The sequence below is a fragment of the Heterodontus francisci genome, chromosome 9, assembly GCF_036365525.1.
Source record: "Heterodontus francisci isolate sHetFra1 chromosome 9, sHetFra1.hap1, whole genome shotgun sequence".
NCBI lineage: Eukaryota > Metazoa > Chordata > Chondrichthyes > Heterodontiformes > Heterodontidae > Heterodontus > Heterodontus francisci.
Genome location: NC_090379.1, coordinates 34456127 through 34482805, shown reverse-complemented (window position 1 = coordinate 34482805; position 26679 = coordinate 34456127). Strand labels below are relative to the sequence as shown.

General features: G+C 42.9%; 1 protein-coding gene across 1 annotated transcript in view; it reads right to left on the bottom strand.

The window, feature by feature from the left end:
- Positions 1-547: 547 nt before the first annotated feature.
- The window catches only part of sgpp1b (sphingosine-1-phosphate phosphatase 1b), a 62600-nt gene continuing 36468 nt past the window's right edge, over positions 548-26679 (bottom strand). The window contains exons 2-3 of the mRNA XM_068038768.1: positions 15249-15338; positions 548-2744 (exon numbers count right to left, since the gene is read on the bottom strand). Coding sequence (XP_067894869.1) covers positions 2193-2744; positions 15249-15338 — 642 coding nt within the window. The 3' untranslated portion in view covers positions 548-2192. The remainder of the gene's footprint in view (positions 2745-15248; positions 15339-26679) is intronic.

Genomic DNA, 26679 nt, shown 5'->3' with positions numbered 1-26679 from the left:
TAAAATCTAGGATTTAAAAAATTCTCGTGAGTTTTTGCAGCGAGTCTGCAACAAGACAACAATTATCTGCAGCACACATCACATCAGCAGGTACAGTGGTAGAGAAGCCTATGTTGAGGCAAGACTAGAATACCTGATTTTAAGGTGAGATTGAAATGAGAATTTATGGCCAGTTCAAATGCAGTGTTGTGATACAGCCAGTCTTAAGAGTGACATGCTATTACTGCAGACGAACTAACACACTTATAAATCAAATACAACCAGCAACTCCTCCACACATTAGAGAATGGTAAATATTTGAAGGGAACAGGCACAGCATTCTTCCTATTGGGCTTTCTGCTATGGGGACGAATGCTACAGGGTGTGGTGAAAACTGGAAAGGAATTTTCATACTGCAGATGAAAACAATTTTTGTTTAAATTTAGTGATAGCGTGGTTGTGATTAATACTGCATTGCTGACATGCACAGCTTGAGTTCCTGTCACTTAAGAATAATCAGTAGTTATGCAAGTCGTCCAAGCCACTTTCACAAAGCACTTTTTAAAAAAAATGCTGCCTTTGTCTCGGGAGGAAAAATGGTATGAAACACTGGGGCTGAGAACAGATACATTGCAAAAGTACCTTTTTGTGGGAGCATGTTATTCCTACTGGGAAAGGTTCAAACTGCAGCACCCAATACAGAAAATATAAAATTCAACTAATATATTCACCCTCCTAGAAAGATAGATTGTATAGTTTCTATCGAATAACATTCAAATGAAGGTAGCTTTCACACCCTTCATGATAACATAAGCCACATAATAGGGATGCCAAGGACTTCACCCATTAGAAGAGATTTTTAGATTAACAGTTTCCCCACATACGGTGGCAGATTCACCATATCCTGTATTACATTGGGCAAAGCTGCAAAGCCATGCAGAAAAACAAGCCATCACCATGGTTTATTTCAGTGAGGGATATCACCAGCTTTTTTTTTGTAGCCATGCAGCAATGCCTAGTCCCCAAATCTGGATCAACTCTTGCTGCACCCTCATTATTTAAGCGTCTCCCATCGTTCAACCTGCAGCAGCTACATTGAACGAGATATGGCAGTGAATCAATGGAAAAATCACAGGTTTTCTTTATCAATGTCTTAAGACATCCAAAAGATAAACCACTGCCTTATAACTGAGCTCAGAGCTCGATACAGGCTTCACATACTGGAGAATCTTTTATTGTAACTCATGTTACATTGAGCTGTGCCATTAGAGGACAGTTTACTAGAACTAGGTCCAACTTTCAACATGGGAACTATAATTTTGGTTTCATAGTGGCCAGTACTTTATCCTCTCTTTATAATGGGAAGAGAGTCTCAAATCCTATGTGGACTCTAAAATATGGGACATAAGCAATACCTGTTTAACAAGAAGGTCTCAGGCTGAAAATTTGAACACAAGGGACACGCTTGTATATCAACAGCACTGAATCCAATGTTACCAATTCCAGAATCTCAAAGTTAATGGCATCTTGTATCCTAATACGCCAGGCCTTGCATTTAAAAACAGATCGGACTAACCAAAACTAAAAAAATAAGTATTTAAAAAAAATTCAGTGCCCAGATAAAACACTTTTACAATTGCAGTACTTGGAAAGTACATTTCAGTTGCAAATTAAGAGTGTGGCCCAAACCTAAACAATTAATCGGACTCTAAACCACCAATAGGTGTAGAAAGGAATGTCAGAAAAAAGTTGCACACTCATCTGAAGCAGTTAAAATTTATGATATCATTGCTGAAATTACAGCAATTCTTATGCAATAAACTAAAAGGCACAATTGAATAAGCTGTTAGATACCTGAAACTTGAGTCTTTGTTATTACTATATTAGACTTGTACTCACTCTGCACAGATTTAATCAGCTTTTGCAGGAATTTAATAAGAATTTTCATAACCGTTAGGAGTTCCTTCTCCTCATTTACTTTTCAGAAGGTTCCTCTCAGAAATCTTCCATCTGGACACAGGAAAAGCCAACTTCTTCAATTTGTGGTCATACCTCAGCAATCTCTTCAGGCAACTACAGGCTTTGTATGTGGCCAAACAGATGTCTGCTTAAGGGCATGGGCAGAACAGGTAACCGATTTAGAACACTCCCATTTAAAACTTTGCATTCCTGCTTCCAATTAATAGCTCTGTCAAAAAGACCTTGCCCTCCCATCAAGAGAGATTCAGGTAATTAAATAAGGAGGGAACCAGAAACAGGGCCACAAATCCTACCATTCCATATGTCATGTAACGATAGGGAAGTTCCACCTCCATCCTCTGCCGTGCCTGACGGATGTCAGTGCATGGAATAGAGAATATCTTACAGGCCAGAGGGATAGTGCATGCTTTCAGCACTGCTCTGGTCAGTAACAGGACCACCACCCCAACTGCAAAACGCAGAAAAGCTCTTGTAATAAGATTAAATGTAATTGCTGGGGGAGAAAATGGCAGAGCATCAAGAGGAGGGTCTGGCAATATGCCAAACATGTGATTGAAATGCGATGCGCAAGCGATACCCGCACCTGTGCCTAGAATCTCAGCAGTGTCACCACGAGATGTGCTCCATGTGTCAAGGGTAAATGAGAAGAGACCCATTCCTAGGTGAAGGCTGATGATGAACAAAGGGGCATACTTATAGGTTAAGTTGAAGTTGTCAATTAGGTCCATTGCTGGGTGGAAGATGACTAGGATTAAGATGCTGTAAAGTACACCAGCGATGATATCCTGTCAGAGAAGAAACAGAGTCATTATGAATTAGAATAATGCATCAGAATATAGTCCAAAAATTAGATGATGATATCAACCTATGGCCTAACATGCTTTGTTAGTAAGGTATACCAATAATTGCTACACTATTAGTGGCTATGCCTTCAAGCTGCCAAGGCTCTAGGCTCTGGAGTTCCAGCCCTAAACTTCTCTGTCTCTCTACCCCTTTCTTCCTTTAGGACACTCCTTAAAACCTACCTCTGATCAAGCTTTTGGTCATTTGCCCCATTATCTCCGTACATGGCTTGGTGTAAATTTGCTTTCTAACACTCCTGTGAAGCGCCTTGGATGTTTTATTACATTGAAGATGTTATGTAAGATACAGGTTGTCACTGTAACTGGATCCCACTTCGTCAGCACAAGGCCAAGTGGTATGCAGTGGATAATTTGAAACAGTTCCAATGGAAGTCCCAGAACCTCTGGAAACTCAGTTTTCAAACTGTCCCCTCAATGTACTTCAGCTAGTCTTACCCCAACGGGAAAATCCTTTAGATTCTAGTTAATTGGCAAACAGGTTTTAAAAATACTTTGCATGAACCCACAGGGACATTAATAAATGAAGCCCTCAAGATCAACAAGAGCACAAGATATTTCTTGCCATACAGCCCCTCGAGCCTGCTCTGCCACTCAATAAGATAATGGCTAATCTGATCTTGGCCTCAACTCCACTTTCCTGCCTGTTCCCTGTAATCATTGACTCCCCTACAGTTCAAGAATATATCTATCTCAGTCTTAAATATATTCAATGACCATCACACCTCTCTGGGGTAGAGAATTCCAAAGATTTACATCCCTCAGAAGAGAGGTTCATCCTCTTCTCTGTCTTAAATGGGAGACCCCTTACTCTGAAACTATGCCCCCAGTTATAGATTTCCCCAAGAGGGGAAACATCCTCTCAGCATCTACCCCTCAAAAACATGTTTGTTTCAATAAGATCACCTCGCATTCTTCTAAAGGGGCAAAAAACATTAGTGGGGGTTGTATCTTCTTTTTTGGCCTCCTCGTCTCGGGAGACAATGGGTAAGCGCCTGGAGGTGGTCAGTGGCTTGTGCGTTGTATATAGACCCCCAAACTGTAGTGGTGATGTTTTGAATGACACTGAACAGAAAATTAGAGACGCATGCGATAAAAGAACATCAGTAATTATGGGTGACATTAATCTGCATATAGATTGGGCAAATCAAATTAGTCACAATACCGTAGAGGAGGAATTCATGGAGTGCATACGGGATGGTTTTCTGGACCAATACGTTGAGGAACCAACTACAGAACAGGCCATCCTAGACTGGGTACTGTGTAATGAGGGGGGAATAATTGACAATCTAGTTGCGAGAGGCCCCTTGGGGATGAGCGACCATAATATGACAGAATTCATCAAGATGGAGAGTGACGTAGTTGATTCTCAGACTAGGGTCCTGAATCTTAATAAAGGAAACTACGAAGGTATGAGGCGTGAGTTGGCTATGATGGATTGGGAAACATTACTTAAAGGGATGACGGTGAATAGGCAACTGCAAACATTCAAAGAGCACATGGATGAACAGCAACAATTGTTTATTCCTGTCTGGCGCAAAAGTAAAATGGGAAAGGTAGCCAAACCATGGCTCACAAGGGAAATTAGAGATAGCATTAGATCCAAGGAAGAGGCATACAAATTCACCAGAAAATACAGACCTGAGGATTGGCAGCAGTTTAGAATTCAGCAAAGGAGGAAAAAGGGATTGATTAAGAAGGGGAATATAGAGTACGAGAGTAAGCTTATGTGAACATAAAAACTGATTGTAAAAGTTTCTATAGATATGTGAAGAGAAAAAGATTGGTGAAGACAAATGTAGGTCCCTTACAGTCAGAAACAGGGGAATCTATTATGGGGAACAAAGAAATGGCTGACTAACTAAATGCATACTTTGGTTTTGTCTTCACAAAGGAGGACACAAATATCATACCAGAAATGCTGGGGAACACAGGGTTTAGTGAGAGAGAGGAACTGAAGGAAATCAGTATTAGTAAAGAAATGGTGTTGGGGAAATTGTTGGGATTGAAGGCTGATAAATCCCCAGAGCCTGATAATTTACATCCCAGAGTACTTAAGGAAGTTGCCCTAGAAATAGTGGATGCATTGATGGTCATCTTTCAAGATTCTACAGACTCTGGAACAGTTCTTACAGATTGGAGGGTTGCTAATGTAAACCCACTATTTAAAAAGGGAGGTAGAGAGAAAACGGGGAATTATAGACCAGTCAGCCAGACATCGGTAGTGGGGAAAATTCTAGTCCATTATCAAAGATTCTATTGCAGAGCACTTGGAGAACAGTGGTAGAATCGGACAGAGTCAGCATGGATTTACGAAAGGGAAATCATGCTTGACAAATCTACTAGAATTCTTCGAGGATGTAATTAGTAGAGTTGATGAGGGGAGCCAGTGGATGTGGTTTATTTGGACTTTCAGAAGGCTTTCGACAAAGTCCCATATAAGAGGTTAGCATGTAAAATTAAAGCGCATGGGATTGGGGGTAGTGTATTGCGATGGATAGAAAATTGGTTGGCGGACAGGAAACAAAGAGTAGGGATAAATGGGTCTTTTTCCGAATGGCAGGCAGTGACTACTGGGGTACCGCAGGGATTGGTGCTAGTACCCCAGCTATTCACAATATATATTAATGATTGAGATGAGGGAACTAAATGTAATATCTCCAAATTTGCAGATGGCACAATACTGGGTGGGAGGGTGAGTTGTGAGGAGGATGCAGAGAGGCTTCAGGGTGATTTGGACAAGTTGAGTGAGTGGGCAAATGCATGGCAAATGCAGTATAACGTGAATAAATGTGAGGTTATCCACTTCGGTAGCAAAATCAGGAAAGCATATTATCTGAACGGCTATAAAGTGAGAGAGGGGAATATGCAACAAGACCTGGGTGTTCTCGTACACCAGTCGCTGAAGGTAAGCATGCAGGTGCAACAGGCGGTAAAAAAGGCAAATGGTATGCTGGCCTTCATAGCGAGAGGATTAGAGTACAGGAGCAGGGATGTCTTGCTGCAATTGTACAGGGCCTTGGTGAGGCCACACCTGGAATATTGTGTGCAGTTTTGGTCTCCTTATCTCAGGAAGGATGTTCTTGCTATAGAGGGAGTGCAGCGAAAGTTTACCAGACTGATTCCTGGGATAGTGGGACTGACATATGAGGAGAGATTGAGTCGGTTAGGATTATATTCGCTGGAATTCAGAAGAGTGAGAGGGGATCTCAACTAAAAAAAAACCTATAAAATTTTAACAGGACTTGACAGGGTAGATGCAGGAAGGATGTTCCCGATGGTGGGGGTGGGGGAGTCCAGAACCATGGGTCATAGTCTAAGGATACAGGGTAAACCTTTCAGGACTGAGATCAGGAGAAATTTCTTCAACCAGAGAGTGGTGAGCCTGTGGAATTCACTACCACAGAAAGCAGTTGAGGCCAAAACATGGTATGTTTTCAAGAAGGAATTAGATAAAGCTCTTGGGGCGAAATGGACCAAAGGACATGGGGCGAAAGCGGGAACAAATTACAGAGTTGGATGATCAGCAATGATTTTAATGAATGGCGGAGCAGGCTTGAAGGGCCAAATGGCCTACTCCTGCTCCTATTTTCTATGTTTCTATGTCTAAATGCTCATGGGTATAGACCCAACCTGTTCAGACTTTCCTCATATGCCAACCCCTTCATCCCAGGAATCAACCTAGTGAACCTTCTCTGAACTGCCTCCAGTGCAAGTATATCCCTACTTAAATCAGATCAAAACTGTAAACAGCACAGGTATGGTCTCACCAATGCCCTGTAGAGCTGTAGCAAGACTTCTCTACTTTAATACTCCATCCCACTTGCAATAAAGGCAAACACTCTATTTGTCTTCCTAATTATTTGCTGTACCTGCATGCTAATTTTGTATTTCATGTACAATGACACCCAGAACCCTCTGTACTACATTTAAATATTTTGCTTTCCTATTCTTCCTACTAAAGTGGAAAGCCTCACATTTTCCCACATGAAACTCCATCTGTCAATTTTTACCCACTCACTTAACTTATCCATGTCCATTTGCAGACTGTGTCCTCTCAACTTGCTTTCCTACCTATCTTAGTATCGTCAGAAAATTTGGTTACAGTACACTTGGTCCCTTCATCCAAGCCATTAATATAGATTGTAAATAGTTGACGCCCCAGCAGTGATTCCTGTGGCACCCCACTAGTTAGTTTGACAACCTGAAAATGACTCATTTATCCCGACTTGCTTTTCTGTTAGTTAGCCAATCCACTATCCATGCCAATATGTTACCCCCAACACTAAGGGCTCTTACCTTGTGCAGTAACCTTTTTCTGTGGCACCTGACCAAATACCTTTTGGAAATCCAAATACACTACATCTACTAGTTCCCCTTTATCCACCCTGCTCATTACATCCTCTGATAAAATGGTCAAACGTGATTTCCTTTTTATAATACAAATCCCAATGACGGGCTACTGGCCTAAAGTTTCCTGCTTTCTGTCTCCCTCCTTTCTTGAATAGAGGTGTTACATTAACGCTTTTCCAATCCGCTGGGACCTTTTCCAAAGTTGCCTAAATTCTGGAGATTATAACCAATGCATCCACGGTCTCTGGAGCCACTCCTTATAAGACCCTAGGATGCAGCCCATCAGGAGCAGGGGACTTGTCAGCCTTTAGTCCCATTAGTTTGGCAGGTACTTTTTCTTTAGTGATAGCGATTGTTTTAAGTTTATCCCTCCCTTTTGCCTCAATTTTCTACTATCATTGGGATGCTTTTGCTGTCTTCTACCATAAAGACAAATACAAAATATGGCGGCACAGTGGTTAGCACTGCAGCCTCACAGCTCCAGCGACCCGGGTTCAATTCCAGGTACTGCCTGTGTGGAGTTTGCAAGTTCTCTCTGTGTCTGCGTGGGTTTCCTCCAGGTGCTCCAGTTTCCTCCCACAAGCCAAAAAGACTTGCAGGTTGGTAGGTAAATTGGCCATTATAAATTGCCCCTAGTATAGGTAGGTGGTAGGGAAATATAGGGACAGGTGGGGATGTGGTAGGAATATGGGATTAGTGTAGGATTAGTATAAATGGGTGGCTGATGGTCGGCACAGACTCGGTGGGCTGAAGGGCCTGTTTCAGTGCTGTATCTCTAAACATAAACATAAACTAAACAAACATTCGAAGTCTCTATTTCCTTGCTACCCATTATTAATTCCCTAGCCTCATCCTCTAAGGGACCAATATTTACTTTATCTAATCTCTTCCTTTTAAATATACTCCTAGAAACTCTTACTGTCTGTTTTTATATTTCTTGCTAGTTTACTCTCAATCTATTTTCATACTCTTATTTAATTCATCCTTTGCTGGGTTCTAAAATTTTCCCAATCTTCTGGCCTACCACTAATCTTTCTAATGACTGCCTTTTCTTTCAATTTGATATCATCCTTAACTTATTTAGTTAGCGATGGATGGGTTCATCCTCTCATTACTAGCAGTTTAAAACTACAACTTTTAAAATGAGGTCCCAAGTGCTCTACAATATTCTACATCTGCCAACTGCAAAGTTTCCAATCTGAGAAAAACCACAAGGCTGAAAACTCAAACTTAATGCAATCAAATTTACTGAGGCTGATTTAGGCTTGCCAACAGCTAGTCCATCACCAACTCCTCACTTATTAAGATCAAATATTAAACATACCAGTAAACGAATGAGTTACGTATGCAAAACATGATGACAGCTATTCATAAATCCATTTAAGTTAGAAGATCTGGAACTAGATTTTTCCTAAAACTGTTAAGAATAAAGGAGAAAAGCCTTCCTGAAATACATATAATCCCACAAAGAAAAGGCAACAGATCAAACAAGGGTAAAAGAAAAAAGTGGAATTCAAGGAACCAGGGCAGGGGTGGGAGGTGGGGGGACAAGGTGCAGAAGAAATGACAAAATGGCTGCATTAATGTGCTATGCCATGGAGTGGGGGCAAACAGTTTTACTAAAGTAACCTTTCCACAAAAAGGGCCATCATCTTGTCCACTACATCAAGGAAAGTTCCATCTATGGCCAGTTCCAAATTACAATGCTTGCTTTATAGTTTGCTCAAAATACATCATTTAGAAACAACTTATTGGAAGTTCCGAAGAAGGGTCACTGACCCGAAACGTTAACTCTGCTCATCTTTCCACAGATGCTGCCGGACCTGCTGAGTGGTTCCAGCATTTCTTGTTTTTATTTCAGATTTCCAGCATCCACAGTATTTTGCTTGTATTTTGTCCATGCATTTTGGAAGGTGAAGATATTTTTGTAAACAAAACCAAGTCTTTTACAAAATAATTTCAAGTCCCTATACTGAAAGCACTAAATTGAAATACCCGGTATTACTCACTGCTGCATTATAGTCCCCTGCATTCCCTTCAACCCTTCGGAAAGCTCATGCCTCACTTTGTACTGCAATCCGGATAAAGAGAAGCAAGATACAGCAAGGTAGATAAAGAGAGATAAAGAAAGATAGAGATAAAGGGAGAGAGAGATGGGAGGTGAAAAGAGATAGTGAGAAAAAGAGAAAAAGCATGAGAAAATGATAGAATAGAAAGGAGAAAGAGAAGGGAGAAAAAGGAGTGTGTTTGATCCTGTGTATTGCACAAGCTCAGTTCCATCCTTTCACTTGCCTGTCTACTGTGCTCCAAAGAAAATTCATCAAGCAAGAAATACCAAAATTCACATACTCCAAATCACAGAATTAGGTGTGCACCTTCAGCAGTGGATTCTCTTCCCGCTTCTGCATCATTACCATGAGAACCAACAACTTATATTTATACAGCACCTTTAATGTAATATAGCGCCTTGGGACGTTTTACAGGAGCACTATAAAACAAATAAGGTCAGATGACAAAAAGTTTGGTCAAGTGGGTAGGTTTTAAGGAGTGCCTTAAAGGAAGAAAGCGAGGTGGAGAGGCAGAGGTGTAGGGAAGGTATTCCAGATCTTGGGGCCTAAGCAACTGAAGGCATGGCCACCAATAGTGGAGTGATTAAAATTAGAGGAGTGCAGGTATGTGGGGTTGGAGGAGATTACAGAGATTGGGAGGGGTGAGGCCAGGAAGGGATTTGAAAACAAAGATGAGAATTTTAAAATCAAGACGTTGCTTGATCAGGAGTCAACTTAGGTCAGCAAGTATAGGGCGATAGGGGAACTGGACTTGGTGCGAGTTAAGATATGGGCAGCAGAGTTTTGGATGACCTCAAGTTTACTAAGAGTAGAATGCGGGAGCCCAGCCTGGAGTGCGTTGGAATATTCAAGTCTAGAGGTAACAAAGGCATGATGAGGGTTTCAGCAACAGATGAGCTGAAACGGGGCAAAGATGGGCGATGTTACGGGAGGTGGAAATAGGCAGTCTTAGTGATGGCACTAATAAGAGATCGGAAGCTCATCTTGGGGTTAAATGTGACACTGAAAAACAGGGTGCATTAAAGCTATCCTGTGGGATAGGCTACCCAGATTAGATCACTGCTGTCTGTGTATCACGCACACTCATGATTTGACCTAAGGCTGCCACTTTCAGATCTGAATAGTGCCCAGTCTACCTCAAACTAACCTGGAAGGGCAAGGTATCTCAAAAATTTGAGCAACAGGTGAAGCTAGCCATTTCATGCTGCTACTTTTCAGTAGCAATCAGAGTGGTATTTTCCACTAACAGGATGCTGTTGTCAACCCAAAAAGACAAATGAGTAACGTGGTATATGAATTTCAATGCCAGTACGATGCCAGATATATAGGCCTTATGTTCCAACGACTGGCAGGTTATATTAAACAGCATATCCCTTTGGCTGTTCGCACTTGGCAGAATACTGACCGTACTCAACCAGCCAGGGTTGCAAAACTCAGAACATAATGTCAAACGTTAGATGGGATTCCCCAATTGGACAGCACTTGCTGAACAATCCCGAGTGTGCCACGAATTACACCAACCAACTTAAGATTACGATCAGTCGGGCTTGCAATGTGGCTTACTTACCCTCGTTGGAAGCTATATATTTATATTCATATGAAGGGACCTGTCTTCAACAGGCAAAAGGAACCTATCCAGGCTTTGAGCCTCTTTTGAATTCAACAAAAGCATGGTGGACAATAGCTCCATGGTGCATTCTCCATGGCAGCGCCTTGACCAGAGTTGGCTTTCCAACCAATCAGCACCCCTTTTCTCATGCAGTATAATTTGTAGCTCCCAATAGAAATTTGGCATTCTCGCGTCTGTTCTTTTGAGTGCAAGACAAAAAGCTTCAACAGCATTTTTTTTAAAGCAATACACCAAGGTTGCGAACAGACTGGCTTAATCCCATACTGTTGCCAGGGACAGAATGGAGTCAGTAGCTGGGGAATGGAGTTTGAAACGGGGACCCAAAACCATGGCTTCAGTATTCCCAATATTTAATTGGAGGAAATTTCTGCTCATCTCGTACTGGATGTCGGATAAGCAGTCTGATAATTTAACAACAGTGGAGGAGTGGAGAGAAGTGGTGGTAAGGTAGAGTTGAGTGTCATCAGCATACATGTGAAAATTAATCTTGAGCTCGCTCCATTCCCTCTTATATTGTCAAGTTGCTTGTCTGATATACGTTCTTGGATGACCTGCAATTTCTGCCAGTTATACATTGGGAAGACTGAAACCATCAGCTTCAGCACCCACTACAAACTTTGTACCCTATTGCAGATTCCCTTCCCAAGCATCATCTCAGGCTGAATCAGACTGCAATCTCAATGTCCTACTCAACGCTGAGCATTTGACTCCATATATTCTCCTCACAAAGACCACCTACTTCCATCTTCACTGTTGCCCAGCTCTGCCCCTGCCTCAGCCCATCCGCCAGTAAAACGCTTTCATCACGGTCAAACTATCAAATTCCAATACCCTCCTGGTCAACTTCTATCCTTTGTAAGCTTCAGCTCATCCAAAGCTCAGATGCCTGCATTTTATCCTGCATCAGGCCTTGTTCACCAATCAAATCTCTGCTTGCTTGCCTACATTGGCTCCCAATTCCCCCAACGCCTCAAATTAAAAAAAGTCATCCTCATGTTTAAATCCTTTCATGGTATCAACGTAACCTTTTCTAGCCCGACAACCAGTTAGTCCATTTTCCCCCAATGTAAAATGTATTGGTTGTATAAAGCTAGCTTTATTTGCCTCAGCCTCCCACACTCCCTACCTCATCGCCAAGTCCTACATCATTATCCAGGTAAGAAAATGAGCAGGAAGCCTTCTTTGTTGCACATTCTAGTTTTTACATGAATGGGACAATTACCATTCAATTACACATAGAACTATGCATGTCCAAGCTGTGTGCCAGCTGGAGGAATAAAGACTTCCTGTGGGTGAAAATGTCAGAATGCCAGCAACCAAACCCACAAATAGATCCATTACCTGCCCAGGCAAGCAAAGATGGCACATTTAAAGTTCTTAGTTATTCCTAGTTCTGATTGTAAAGGTTTTAGTTGAAAAGCATTTTTGGGCACTTATTTCTTTTTTAAATGGGACTGCTCTCCACTATAACAGCAACAGAATGCAATCACAGCTGCATTGCTAAGACACTACCAACAGTGACATGATGAATATCTCTTGGACAGTTAGTGCAAAAGTATGCTAATTCCTTGATGGCTCATTGATTACATGCAACAATACTACACCTTATCGGCCATGAGGTTGCCCAGACTCAAACCCCAGCCAATGCTGAGCTTTCCAGCCCACGAGAAGCAGCAATAGAAGAACCATGTTGTAACTAGCTTCAGTGCCTTTCAGCTAGAAGTACGTATACACACACACACACACACACACACACACAGAGGCAAGGACAGGATTAGTCTCAGTTGTGATTTTCCAAGAATCAGCACTTAAGAGGACAGAAAGTCGAGGGCAGGAAGAGAAGCATTTTGTAAAATTAGAGCACTAAATTTTTGTTACAGGCATTCATCTGGAAATTTTTTTTTACAGCAGACATGATATGAATGATAAAAGTGCATTAGAGTCCCAACATTACAGCCTTGCTGACAAATAGCAGGCAGTGTTCATTATGTGCATTTCCAAGGGCAAAGAAGATCTCAGCCTAAGTGAGCAACTACAAACAAAGTTATACCGACAAGTTTCCGGCATACTTTTGGACAGCTGTTTCAGTGCTAGGTATCCACTTGTGCTAGGTATTAATGATCAAGAGATTTTCAGGAATATCAAGTATTTGCTTGAAAATAACCAACAGGGCAAGAGGATAACCAGGGAAAGAGTCGGGCTCATTATGGACCAAAGTGGCAAACTGTGTGTGGAGTTAGAGGACATAGGTTAGGTTTTAAATGATTACTTTTCATCTGTGATCTCTATGGAGAAAGACGATATAGGTGTAGAGATCAGGGAGGGGGATTGCGATATACTTGAACAAATTAGCATTGAAAGGGAGGAAGTATTAGCTGTTTTAGCAGGCTTAAAAATGGATAAATCCCCAGGCCCAGATGAGATGTATCCTAGGCTGTTATGTGAGGCAAGGGAGGAGATAGCAGGTGCTCCGACACAAATTTTCAAATCCTCTCTGGCCACAGGAGAGGTACCAGAGGACTGGAGGACAGCGAATGAGGTACCATTATTCAAGAAGGGTAGCAGGGATTAACCAGGTAATTACAGGCCAATGAGTCTAACATCAGTGGTAAGGAAACTATTGGAAAAACATTGAGGGACAGGATTAATCTCCACTTGAATAGGCAGGGATTAATCAGGGATAGTCAGCATGGCTTTGTCAGGGGGCGATCGTGTCCAACAAACCTGACTGAATTTTTCGAGGTGACGACGAGATGTGTAGATGAGGGTAAAGCAGTTGATGAGGTTGACATGGACTTCAGTAAGGCTTTTGATAAGGTCCCGCATGGGAGATTGGTTCAGGTGGTAAGAGCTCATGGTATCCAGGGCAAATTTTAGTGGCAGGAGGCAGAGGGTGATGGTCAAGGGCTGTTTTTGCGAGAGGAAGCCTGTGACCAGTAGTGTACCGCAGGGATCAGCACTGGGACCCTTGCTGTTTGTAGTGTACATTAATGATTTAGACGTGAATATAGGAGGCATGATCAGTAAGTTCACAGATGACATGAAAATTGGTGGTGTCGTAAATAGTCAGGAGGAAAGCCTTAGATTACAGGACGATATAGATGGGCTGGTTAGATGGATGGAGCAGTGGCAAGTGGATTTTAATCCTGAGAAGTGTGAGGTGATGTATTTTGGGAAGATTAACAAGGCAAGGGAATATACAATGGATGGTAGGACCCTAGGAAGTACAGAGGGTCACAGGGACCTTGGTGTACTTGTCCATAGATCACTGAAGGCAGCAGCACAGGTAGATAAGGTGGTTAGGAAGGCATATGGGATACTTGCCTTTATTAGCCGAGGCATAGAATATAAGAGCAGGGAGCTTATGATGGAGCTGTATAAAACGCTAGTTAGGCCACAGCTGGAGTACTGTGTACAGTTCTGGGCACCACACTTTAGGAAGGATGTGACTGCACTGGAGAGGGTGCAGAGGAGATTCACCAGGATGTTGCCTAGGCTGGGGTTGTTTTCCTTAGATCAGAAAAGGCTGAGGTGGGGGGGACCTGATTGAGGTACACAAAAGTATGAGGGGCATTGATAAGATAGATAGGAAGAAACATTTTCCTTAGCAGAGGGATCAATAACCAGGGGGCAGCGATTTAAGGTAAGGGGCAGGAGGTTTAGAGGAAAAAAATTTTCACCCAGAGGGTGGCTGGAATCTGGAACACACTGCCTGAAGGGGTGGTAGAGGCAGGATCCCTTACAACATTTAAGAAGTATTTAAATGAGCACTTGAAATGCCATAGCATACAAGGCTACGGGCCAAGTGCTGGAAAATGGGATTAGAATAGATAGGTGCTTGATGGCCTGCACAGACATGATGGGCCACAGGGCCTGTTTCTGTGCTGTATAACTCTATGACGCCCACAATTCCTGACTGTCCTGTAAATTGTTATTTTAAATGCGATTGCAATGTCAAAGCATCCATATCTACAGTGCTGATCAGAGATCCAGTGCCATTTAGAATTGGGCACAGGCATCACATGTGGTAATAAATTTATGGGAATGTCCCTGACACTACTTATCCCATAGCATCTGGCATGGAATAACTGAGACACCACTACAGTAGAGGAGAGGAAACAATTAACCCCCACTATTAAATAGAATTAATACTAAAGGAAATAAAATTCATCTTATTGGACATCCCTTAGGTTGCATGTGAGAGGGGCGCAGTTTGTCCAGAACCTCATCGGCAGTTGCAGATTCAAGCAAGTGGGAGTTGGTAGAACCAGCAATGAGTGTGTGCTTAATAATCAATACATTATACTTCAAGCCTGTTAAACTAGCAACCAATCCTAACCAAAAGCAGTGTAGTCAGAAATCCTGCAATTCACTCACCAGAATAGAATGCATCCCCATGTACAGTCTACTGAGGCAAACAAGGATACACCAGCTCGAAGCCAGGAGTAGTCCAAATGCATATGGATACTGAAAAAGAAATTTTAAAAAAAGCAATGAACAAACTAATAGCTAAATGATAGGGTTGCTGTGGCTTGATTAAATATATTATTTTACAAGTTGTGAACATTAGCACACAAACCTCCACACATATGAAGTACAGAATTGATTCAGTTGTTTCCAACTGACAAGGACTATAACGAATACGCTTTTTTTTTTAAAGGCAGAGTTTCTCATTAGCTTTATTGAAAGGTAACCCATCCTGCTACTGTCCTCTTAACAAAAGGGTGGGAAATTGGAAGAGAAAAGGTGATGTTGAAAAGTGTTAGTGGTATGTTATTTACTACTTTAGTAATAGTGCAACACCATCACTGACAGATGAAACGTCTTGATAGTGCTTTTCCAGTCCTTCAAATATAGGGTGCATCTGCCCATCTGCACCCATCTCCCACAAAATCACAATACACTTCTCAACTCACTCGTTACAATGTGGATTACAAGGGTGCCTTTCATCTGGTGACAAAAACACCTTTGCAATTTGTATGCTTCAACCAAACATAAATACAACTAGATATTCACAAAGAAAGTTGGTTGCACATATACAAGTTCCTGAGTTACACTGTAGTACAATTATTTTTAAATTTGTAAAGTTAAAACCAATCTCAGTTTGTGGTTATAGTGTACCATTAATCTGCGCCTACTTTGGATCATGTTGAGAAAGTATAGTAAACGACAGATTTAGGACTCCACACTGCTAAGTCACTTAACAGTTAAACAAATTTGTGCTTTGGTTTGCCTGGACATTTTTTCTTATATTTGTTTGGAGAAACATGCTATCATAGAAATTAAAGCACAGGAGGCTATGTAGCCATCACATCTGTGCTGCTGCAAGCTCAATAGCCCCCATCAATTCAAATCCCATTTCACTACCATGGCCCCCAAAAATTCTAGCTAAAGCATTCCACATTCCAATAAATCTCCATGCAAAAATAATGAATTTTCCACTTTGTTGTTCTGGCAATAATTCTGAATCTATGCCCCCTTACTACCAATTCATCAACCATCAACTGGTTCCCCAATCAGTACAAATTCAACATAATTTCCTTGAATTTGTACTAAATGCAGTGTATAAAGTCTAGAATATACTGGTCGTCTTATGGCTCTTACTACTTGCATCCCTAGATCTTTTTCTGTCCTCCACTGTCAAGTATTTTACAGTCAGTTACTAAAAGGTTTACAACTTTGCCTTCCATCCCAAGAGGCTGTGGGAAAGAAGAGTGCATAAATCTTCAAATTACCAATGAAATGTGCATACTTCCTTTGCATTCTAGCACTGAAATGGCAGCAATGCTACACAAATGAAGATTTACATATTGAAAAAGTTTTTTTTACATTATACATAGAATATATAGCATAGAAGCAGGCAATTCGCTCCAACCAGTCCAGTGTTTATGCTTCACTTGAGCCTCCTCCCATTCTTCCCCACTTATCAGCATAACCTTCCATTCACTACTCCACTATATGTTTATTTAGCCTCCCCTTAAATGCATCTATAATATTTGCCTCAACCACTCCCCATGGCAGCAAGTTCCACATTCACTCCACACTCCAGATAAAAAAAAAAGTTTCTTCTGAATTCCCGATTTGATTTCTTGGTGACTATTTTATATTGATGGCCTCTAGATTTGCTCTTCCCCACAAGGAGAAACACTCTCTGTGCCTATTCTGTCAAAACCTTTCAACTGTAAAGACCTCAATATTTTCTGACAGATATTACCTCTCATTTCTGGTATCATTCTTGTAAATTTTTTGGCAGCTGCTCCAGTGCCTCTATGTCCTTTTTGTAATATGGTGACCAGAACTATATGCCAAGTGTGGTCTAATTAATATTCAATACAAGTTTAGCATAACTTTACTTTTCAATTCTATCTCTCCAGAAATAAACACTAGTACTTCTTCGCTTACTTTTTTTGTTAAATGGCCTTATTAACCTATGTTATTGTATTTAGTGATTTGTGCATTTGTACTGCCAGATCCCTTTGCTCTTCCACTCCATTTAGATTGTTATTTTCCAATACAAAGTGATTCCTAACAACGCACTTCCACTGACGTCATCAGGCTGCGCCGCGGTGTGCACATGAGCAGACTGTCTCCTGCTCTCTGCGCATGCGCTGTGTTCCGGCTGGTTAGCGCATGCGCGGATGACGTCATCACGTGACGTGGACTTCCTCAGGAAACGCGCCTGGTCGGCCTCTGTGCATGCGCTTTATGCAATGCCAACGGGTATTCACGCATGCGTCGATCTTCCGATATTCACGCATGCGTCAAAGCTTCGGCACGGGTTTCTGAAAGTGAAAGGAGGAGAGGTTTCATCGGGCATTTTCTCGCAATAATTTAGTCGTTTTGGAGATTTCAGTCTGCTTCATTTTTATTAGACAGAGGAGATTGCTCCAAGGTAAGCTGCTCTGAAAACATTTCCATTGTCTGGGGCACTGCATGTGCTCCAGTCCCTGTTGTAAGCTGCTGTGAAAACATTTCCATTGTCTGGGGCACTGCATGTGCTCCAGTCCCTGTTGTAAGCTGCTCTGAAAACATTTCCATTGTCTGGGGCTGTGTGCAGGCAGTACATGTGCTGCAGTCCAGCGAACAGCTTTCCATCTAAACGGTCACTTTCGTTTTTGTAACGTTTCAATGGAGTGCATTCTGTATTTCTTATCTCATCTCATGTTTCCCGTGTGGTCCCTTAATAGCCTTCCTGAACTGCAAACGTCAATGATGACAACTTCAGTAGATTCCACAGAGCAGCTCCTCTGCACTGCGAAACAGGTGCGCACCAGATTTTGGGACCTTGTCATGGTGCACATGTAAACTGCTGCCAACAACACACCTGGGGATGGCTGATGTTTTGGTGAGGGCACGAGGAACTTGGGGCGTGCTCATTGAATGTCTGTGTAACTTTTCAGGTATCTTGCCCTGGGCTGTGAGGTCTTCATCAGTGTGAAATTCAATACGAGCAAGAACAAACTGTGTGTCAGCTCCTACCATCTTGTACATACCGGTCATGTTTTGCATCCAGAATGTTTACGCTTCTATGCAAGGAGACGACAACTGAATCACAATGAAAGGCAGAAGGTAGAAGAGTTGGTCAAGCTGCAGGCTGGGAACAAACAGCTGAAGTATTATATCGAGCGTTCATTCAATAAGACCTTAGTGACATTAGAAATGTAAAATCCCGGCTCAAAACAGGGGATGACAGCATGGATGCGCTGTGTGATACACTGGAGAAGATTCAGCAGGACGGGGCTGCAGTGCGGGTTGGCCTGTAGGGAAGCAACATCCTCTATATTGCCTTCATGACACCAGCCATGAAGGCTCACATGCAGGCCTTTCCTGAACTGCTGTTCATGGACGGAACGTACAAAGTGAACAAATGTGGCTACCCTCTGTACCAGGTGATGGTGCAGGACAATGTTGGTAGGGGCAGGGCTGTGTTCTATGCCATGGTGAGGAATGAGACGGCTCAGATGCTGGACGAGATTGTGGGTGTTTTTGTCGATTTCATGGGATCCAGCGCCTGCCGCGTGAGATCAGCCATTGTGGATAAAGACATCAAAGAGATCAATGCGATCAGGAAACATCTCCCAGCTGCAACTGTTCTCCTTTGTCAGTTCCATGTGATGCAGAGCAGCAGCTACCCATTGAATGGTGAACTGAGGGATCAGTTGTTTATGATCTGCAAGGAAATGGTTCATGCACCTTTGGAGGAGAAGATCACAAGTTGCGTAGAAAGGATTGGACATCTCTACCCACCCCTGCGGACTACCTGCTTACAAGCTGGATTCCACAGGAGGAGATGTGGGCAGCATGTTCACGCGGTAAAGTCCTAACATTTGGGAACAACACCAACAATCGCATTGAGTCAGAGAATGGCAAGATAAAGCACCTGCTCCACTCCTCCTCATCCATGAAGGAATGCATCACAGCGCTGATCTTCCACAATAGCGTCCTGGATCAGGAGTGCTCCTATTCCACATTCCTGTAGGGAGCCTCTTTCAAGCGCATCGCAGAGGCACCAGCAGATCTACAATCATTTTACACAGGATTCACCAGTCATGCTGTGAAGCTGATGCATCAGGATCATAGCCACATTCATCGAGTACATGTCAAGCAGCAGGATGAAGGCACAGTGTCTGTGATTTCTGGTGCCAAACAGTACACATTGCAGATACATGATGGCCAGGCCACCTGTAGCTGCATCTTCTCCATTCAGACTTTGTTGACCTGCAAACATGCTATTGTTGTGCAGAGGCATCTGGGTCTGCCTTTGGAGAGGAGAGGCTTGCCCCCAACTGCCGCTGGCGTGCATCTCAGACACCGACGACGACAGGCATGGCTGCTGCCATTGTGATTACAGAGGAACAGCCAAGGCCCCTCAGCTACAATGAAAAATACTGCTTGCTTTCAGATCAATTATACCAGCTACAACAGGCCGTTCTGCAGAGTGGAACGGCATCATTCATGCGGAAACTGGACTGGCTGCGGCGACAGACTCTCCGCTGGCAGCAAGGACTGGCTGATTAGATGGAGCCAATTAATTTGCACAACAATTGCCTGGAGGGACCTTCGGATGGAGGTGGCCACGCGCTGGACATCAGTCGCGTGCCACAATCCATGGATCCTGAGCGTTTCACCCCCTGGCCTAATGATCTGATGGACCATACATATGCCTGCCTGTTCAAAGCTCCACTTCCCCCACCTGCGGTACCCTCTCCTTGCCGTTCAGTTACACAGCCACCTGTTCCTGCACCCATTCGAGCAGTGCACATGGACACTCAGCCACCTGTTTCCCCATCCACCCTTGAAACAACCATGCAGAGCCTTGTGAGACTCCGCAATTGCCAGCTGCTGCCTGTCAAGCAGAGAGGGCGTCCAAAGGGGTCAAGCACTTGGGGAACATTCAGCAAGAGACTGAGCACTAAAAGAAACAAGCATGCCGTGTCCAGTGGTAGCACGAATGTGAATGCTCTTGCTGCATACACAACTGGTGAGGTGGGAGTGCAGCCACACCGTTCTCCATCCTCAATGTTGCTTTAAGGCAAAGGTAGGTAAGAGTGAAAGAAATGGAAGGTGATGCTGATAGTAGTAGGCAGGCTTAAATGGGAGCGTATGGAAAGGCGCAGGAGTAGCATAACCACTAGCAGGGAACAGCTGGGCTAAATGGCCTGCTTTATGTTCATAGTCCAAAAGAAATGTGCTTCTTTTTCCAGCATCCTCACATCATTCATGTTTTCTCTGAGAGCAGCACTGAACCATCACGAGATAGGGGCAGTTACATCATCCTGACTCCTACAGCTGAGGTGGGTACTAAGTGATTCATTGGCGGTGTTATTAGTACATGCCTATACTACAGAACATAAAGCATGCTCAACGGTAATTTCATTGGAGGGAGGGAAGCTCTGACACTCATGTTCTTTCCTTATTTCCTTTCATGTAAAACGTGCCCTTGAGAAAACAATCCTTGAGACTTAAGGATGGCATTCAAGCAAAGGAGGCAGTGCAGGAGAGGACGCAAGGATGTGCTGATTCCTGCATCTGAGGTGGGTAATAAGTGCTTCATTGGCGACGTTATCAATTGGTGCCGTCACTGCAGAACTTAAAAAGGTGTGCACAACAGTAATTTCAGTGGATGGAGGGAGGCAAGCTCTGACACTGATTTGCTCTATTTCATTTCATGTAAAACATGCCATCAAGAAAACAATCCTTGAGACTGAAGGTCAGCATTCAAGCAACGAAGGCAACTGGATCATGCTGCGGAGCTTGTCACGATGTGGAAAGGAACATTGCATTTATGGATGAAGTGAGCGCACATTGGGATGCGCTTGGGGAACATTCACCAAGAATAGACTGAGCTCAGACTCTTGTGACTTTGCCTTTTTCACATGGACAATACAGTAGTGGAATAGAGAGCGAAGCGTTCATTCACCACAAGGCACTCCAAGAACAATCTCTTTAGCTGTGCATAGCAGAGACTCGGCCTGTCTGTCTCACGGGAATGCTGGACACAACACTCATGTACAGCAGTTCCTTGGACGCTTAATGAACTTAATAAAACTTCTCAAAAATTAAACCCAGAATTGTTGAGGTTTTGTTTTGCATGCTATTTCCCCGACTTTGCAACTGCACTTCAGATATTCAACTGGGGGGAGGGGGAGGGGTGGGGAGAGGGAGCATGCAAAAGGCAGGGACCAGACAGTTGCAATGCCTGAAGAACTGTTGAGAAGTAGGGGAGAAAGCAACTGGATTGGGGATCCGCAGCTGGAGGGAACGGCTGGATGGACAGGGCCGGAAGCGAGAGGCTGTAGAGAGCCGTGGGGAGCGAGCGGCCGAAGACCTTGGTGTCGCCGGGTGTGGGGACCGGCCGGTAAGTCTTTTGCTGGTTATTGCTTTTGCTCCTCCACCACCCCCCCCCACCCCACCCCGCGCTGCTATCCCCCCTCCCCCCCCCCCCCACGCTGCTCTTCCCCCCTACCCCCCCAATGCTGCTCTCCCCCCCCCTCCCCCCTCCCCGGCCATTGTATGCTGCCACGTGTTTGTTAGGTTGCCTCTGTGATTCTTTGAGCAGCGCCATCTTTAGTCCTGGCAGCTGCTACAGTCGCAAGCTGTGACGTTTTAGTGGCACATGCTGTATCTGCGCATGTGCCACAACAGCACCACCTACCGATAGCGTTGTCAACAAATGCAGTCTTTCCAATAAGTGACTTCCTTGTTTTTATTACCAAAATTTGTTGAAATTCATTCGCCAATTATATGATCATTCTGCAAGTTTATTAATGTTTTCTAATTTGTTGCAGTCTTCCTCAGTATTGCCAACCCCCACACCACAATTTGGTGTCATATGTAAATTTAGTAATTGCATTTTTTGACTCCAAAGTCTAAATTGTTACTATAAATTGAGAGCAGTGGTCCCAGCACTGATCCTCATGGGACACCACATTCCACCTTCTGCCACTCTTAATAACTATCCTGTATTAAAATAAAAGCAAAATACTGCGGATGCTGGAAATCTGAAATAAAAACAAGAAATGCTGGAACCACTCAGCAGGTCTGGCAGCATCTGTGGAAAGAGAAGCAGAGTTAACGTTTCGGGTCAGTGACCCTTCATCGGACTGACCCGAAACGTTAACTCTGCTTCTCTTTCCACAGATGCTGCCAGACCTGCTGAGTGGTTCCAGCATTTCTTGTTTTTATTATCCTGTATTAAAGGCCTGCTACCCGACCCGAACCAGACGACGTGTTTTGGGTCGGGTAGCACTTCCGGGTCCGGCATACGGGCTCGGGTCGGACACGCTCTATCACAGGTAAGTGGCTCCACTGTTAATGTAATTTTTTGACTAGAAAGGTGGCTTTGTTACAGTTATTTTAAGCTTGCGCAGATCAGCAAAGTGAAAAAACAGAAGGCAAGTTAACTGATGGTCAGGTCAGGTGCAGGAAAAAAAAATGGAAGGACTCGGGCCGTGTCAGGCTTGGGTCGGATGTGGTTCTGTTGGGTTTTTGTTTTTTCAGACCTGAGCAGGCCTTTATCCTGTATCCTTACTCCGATTTCTGTTTTGCAGCCGAGATAGCAATCTATTCTATTTACTGTGCATATTTGTTCTGAATTCTGATTCCCAATTAATTTAATTTTATTTTATATTCTTTAGTCAGTCTGTTGCATGTGATGGTATTGCATCTCAAACTGCAAAAGCAGTCATACAATTCCAGCCTAGGTTCAGTGAAAGTTTCTGCCAGAGACTAGAACGGGATATGTGCACCTGCTAGAGCAGTGCCAGTATGTGTCCTAATACCGCAGCACTGTTTCGCTGGAAGCAACATATCATCCTAATGGAAGTAGGAGGGTAGTAGAAAGAGATAAATAAAATGTTGGGACATCAGAATTTGAGTAGTTACGTGACTGGAACTCTATTTTTCCAGTGTGCCTGGCACTTATTTAGTCTATATATAAACACATTGTGATGTGGAAACGTTCTACTGATTTTAAAGCTTGTGTTTATACAAATAAGGGTGGATCAGAATACTCTCTTGCCTGGTAAATTATGTTGTTCTTATCTAGAACTAGTGAAATCCAGTCATGGGGAAATGTCAGTGCAGGCAGTTGTTTGTAAAACTAGTTAAGATTAACTGATGAAGTTGCATCAACTCCAACTTTGTTTCTGCACTTCCAATGAAAATGTGCCAGTGAGAGCTTTGTGTAAAGTGTCAATTTTCCCTTCACTGTTCTGTTGCTGTAAAGGTTTCCATTGGCTTTTAACTGTATTGTCTAAATAGACATGCTTCTTTATATTAGGAACAGTTATGGAATCGTGAATGACAAACCATTCTTTGTAGCGGTAACAGAGTAGTCACAGGTAACCCCACACATTTTTGAAACAGCAGATTTAAAAAGAAACACTTGTAGAGAAGTGCACTAGCAGATAGGACTACTTTCAGGAGCACCGAAGGAATTCTAGATCTAAAATCAGATTTTGCACAAATTAGCTCGTGATGATGGAAGACCAGTTCCTAGGACAACCTATCAATATTAACCGGCCTTAGAAATGAATAAACAAGCCAACAGTGAAGCAAAATTGCTAAATGCTTCATTTGGTTTGGAAACGAACCACAAACCAGAAAATATCCCAGGTTCATTCTTGGTCAATGCTGAGTTAGCTGCTTTCATCAATTTAATGGGGTAGGGGCAAAAAAGGGTCCTTTTTAAACCAGTGTAAACATTGAGCAAGGACCAAAATCAAGATTGGTTGTGATGCCCTCCAAAGTTGAATAACGTGACAATCACTGCTAAGACTCACGTGAACCATGTCCTCTACTATTTTTCTCAACAATAAAGAAGCTGCAGCTCAACATGAATCAGTATTTTCAGGATAGGTGAAATCTACATATAGAAAAAACAAGTCAAACAAACTCAGATCAAGCATTTCTTACAAAAGCACTCTAGGCCAGAGGATTGCTGTGATCAAGTTTAAAAGGTGTTTGAGGTTTTTTTCACATTAAATGGTTGCGTCTACGCATGCCTAAGAGATATCCAAATTAATAATCTACAATTGCATATTTGTAGCCAAGATTTTATTTTTGCCACATTAGTGTTCATGATGAAATAAAAACAAGAAATGCTGGAAATACTCAGCAGATCTGACAGCATCTGTGCAGAGAGAAGTAGAATTAACGTTTCAGGTCAATGTTATGTTAATGGCGTGCTGAAAGACAAAGTGTTAGTACAGATAGGGTGTGAATGACTGTAAAGCACAGAACACAAAAAACACATTAAAAAAAAACAGTGGGTAAGCACAGAGGAAACAAGCTAAACAAACTGAAAAACCTAAAATAAATTAACCAAATAAAAAACGAAAACGAAAAAAATAACTAAGCATAAAATGGGGGGCCAGTCATGCTCTGAAATGATTGAACTCAGTGTTCAGTCCGGCAGGCTGTAGTGTGCCCAATCAGTAAATGAGATGCTGTTCCTCGAGCTTGCGTTGATGTTCATTGGAATACTGCAGCAATCCCAGGATAGAGATGTGAGCATAAGAGCCGGGAGCAAGGGGGGGGGGGGGGGGGCAGGGTGTTGAAATGGCCAGCAACCAAAGCTCAGGGTCATGCTTAAGGACTGAACGAAGGTGTTCCGCAAAGTGGTCACCCAATCTGCACTTGGTCTCCCCAATGTAGAGGAGACCACATTGTGAACAGCGAATACAGTATACTAAATTGAAAGAAGTACAAGTAAATTGCTGCTTCACCTGAAAGGAGTGTTTGGGGCCTGGGATAGTGAGGAGGAGGTAAATGGACAGGTATTGCATCTCCTGCGATTGCAGGGGAAGGTGCCGTGGGAATGGGACGAGATGGTGGGGGTAATGGAGGAGTGGGCGAGGGTGTCGCGGAGGGAACGATCCCTTCGGAATGCTGACAGGGGAACACACCATTCGCCTTTGTTCCATGGCCTTCCGGACAGTTATTCTCTGTGACCTTGTCCTATCAACACCTTCACCTTTGTTATCTCTTGTTCCACCCCCGCTTTACTTGCTTAAAACTTTTTACATTTCTAATATTTGCCAGTTCTGAAGAAGGGTCTCTGATCTGAAACGTTAACTCTGCTCCTCTCTGCACAGATGCTGCCAGACCTGCTGAGTATTTCCAGCATTTCTTGTTTTTATTTCAGATTTCCAGCATCCGCAGTATTTTGCTTTTATTTTAGTGTTCATGCTGATTTGTTTTTACACTTGAAAACACATTTCACTATATGGCATGATGTAAAATGAAGCACTACCATCCAATCTCCATTTAAGTGCAATTCAGCTGCTTTTTATAGCCAACATCATTATCTTCCAGGAGCACCAGGGAACAATTCAACACTTACAACCATAGGTCAAGTAACTAAACCACCAGACTATCTCTTCAGATCAGAAAGGTCTGCTAAAACCACAAATGCATTTTGTCAGCACTGTACAAGCAGTTTATGATTTGGTTCCAAAACCTGGAGATACCACAGCAGCAGCACCACTGTGCAATGGCTAACCTTGGCATTATTGGTATTGCCGTGCAGCAGATAAACCCACCACAGTATGATTCCGTTTCACATTAGGCAGTGCATTTATTCAACAAAGCCATGAAGGCTGCTTCACCAGTTTTCCTTCATTTTTCCATTCTAAGAGACTACACTACTGCTAATTGATGTATTGCATGGTTAGCTATTAACCTATCAACTTTCGATAGTTACTGAATCATTGTAGCGGCATCAGTGTATTATCTATTCTCAACTCAAAGCTTTCAGGCCATGTCAGAGGGCAGTTAAGAGTCAACCACATTGTTGTGGGTCTGGAGTCACATAGGCCAGACGGGGTAAGGACGGCAGATTTCTTTCCCTAAAGGACATTAGAGAACCAGATGGGTTTTACGACAAAAAGGTAGTTCCATGGTCACCATGACAGATAGTTTTTTTATTCTGGATTTTGTTTAGCTGAACTTAAATTCCCCAGCTGCCATGGTGGAATGTGAACTCACGTCTGCAGATCATTAGGCCAGACTTCTGGATTACTAGTCCAGTGGCATAACCACCGTGTTACTGCAACCTGACTCTGAATAAACAGGAACATGTAAAGTCCTAGACATGCAAACCTGGTCTCCAAAGGCTTGTTAGCTGCATTTGAATCCCAGTGAAAAAAGCTGCTTATAAAACATTTAAATAATTACTTCCACTGGTTTTTTATTGTTCTATATTGAGGGCTAATTTGTCCTACTTCAGCTGCAATGCATTGACAGTCCTAACACTAATGCGGGAATTTTGTGATAAGACACAAAGAAATTTAGTAGCAAAAGAATG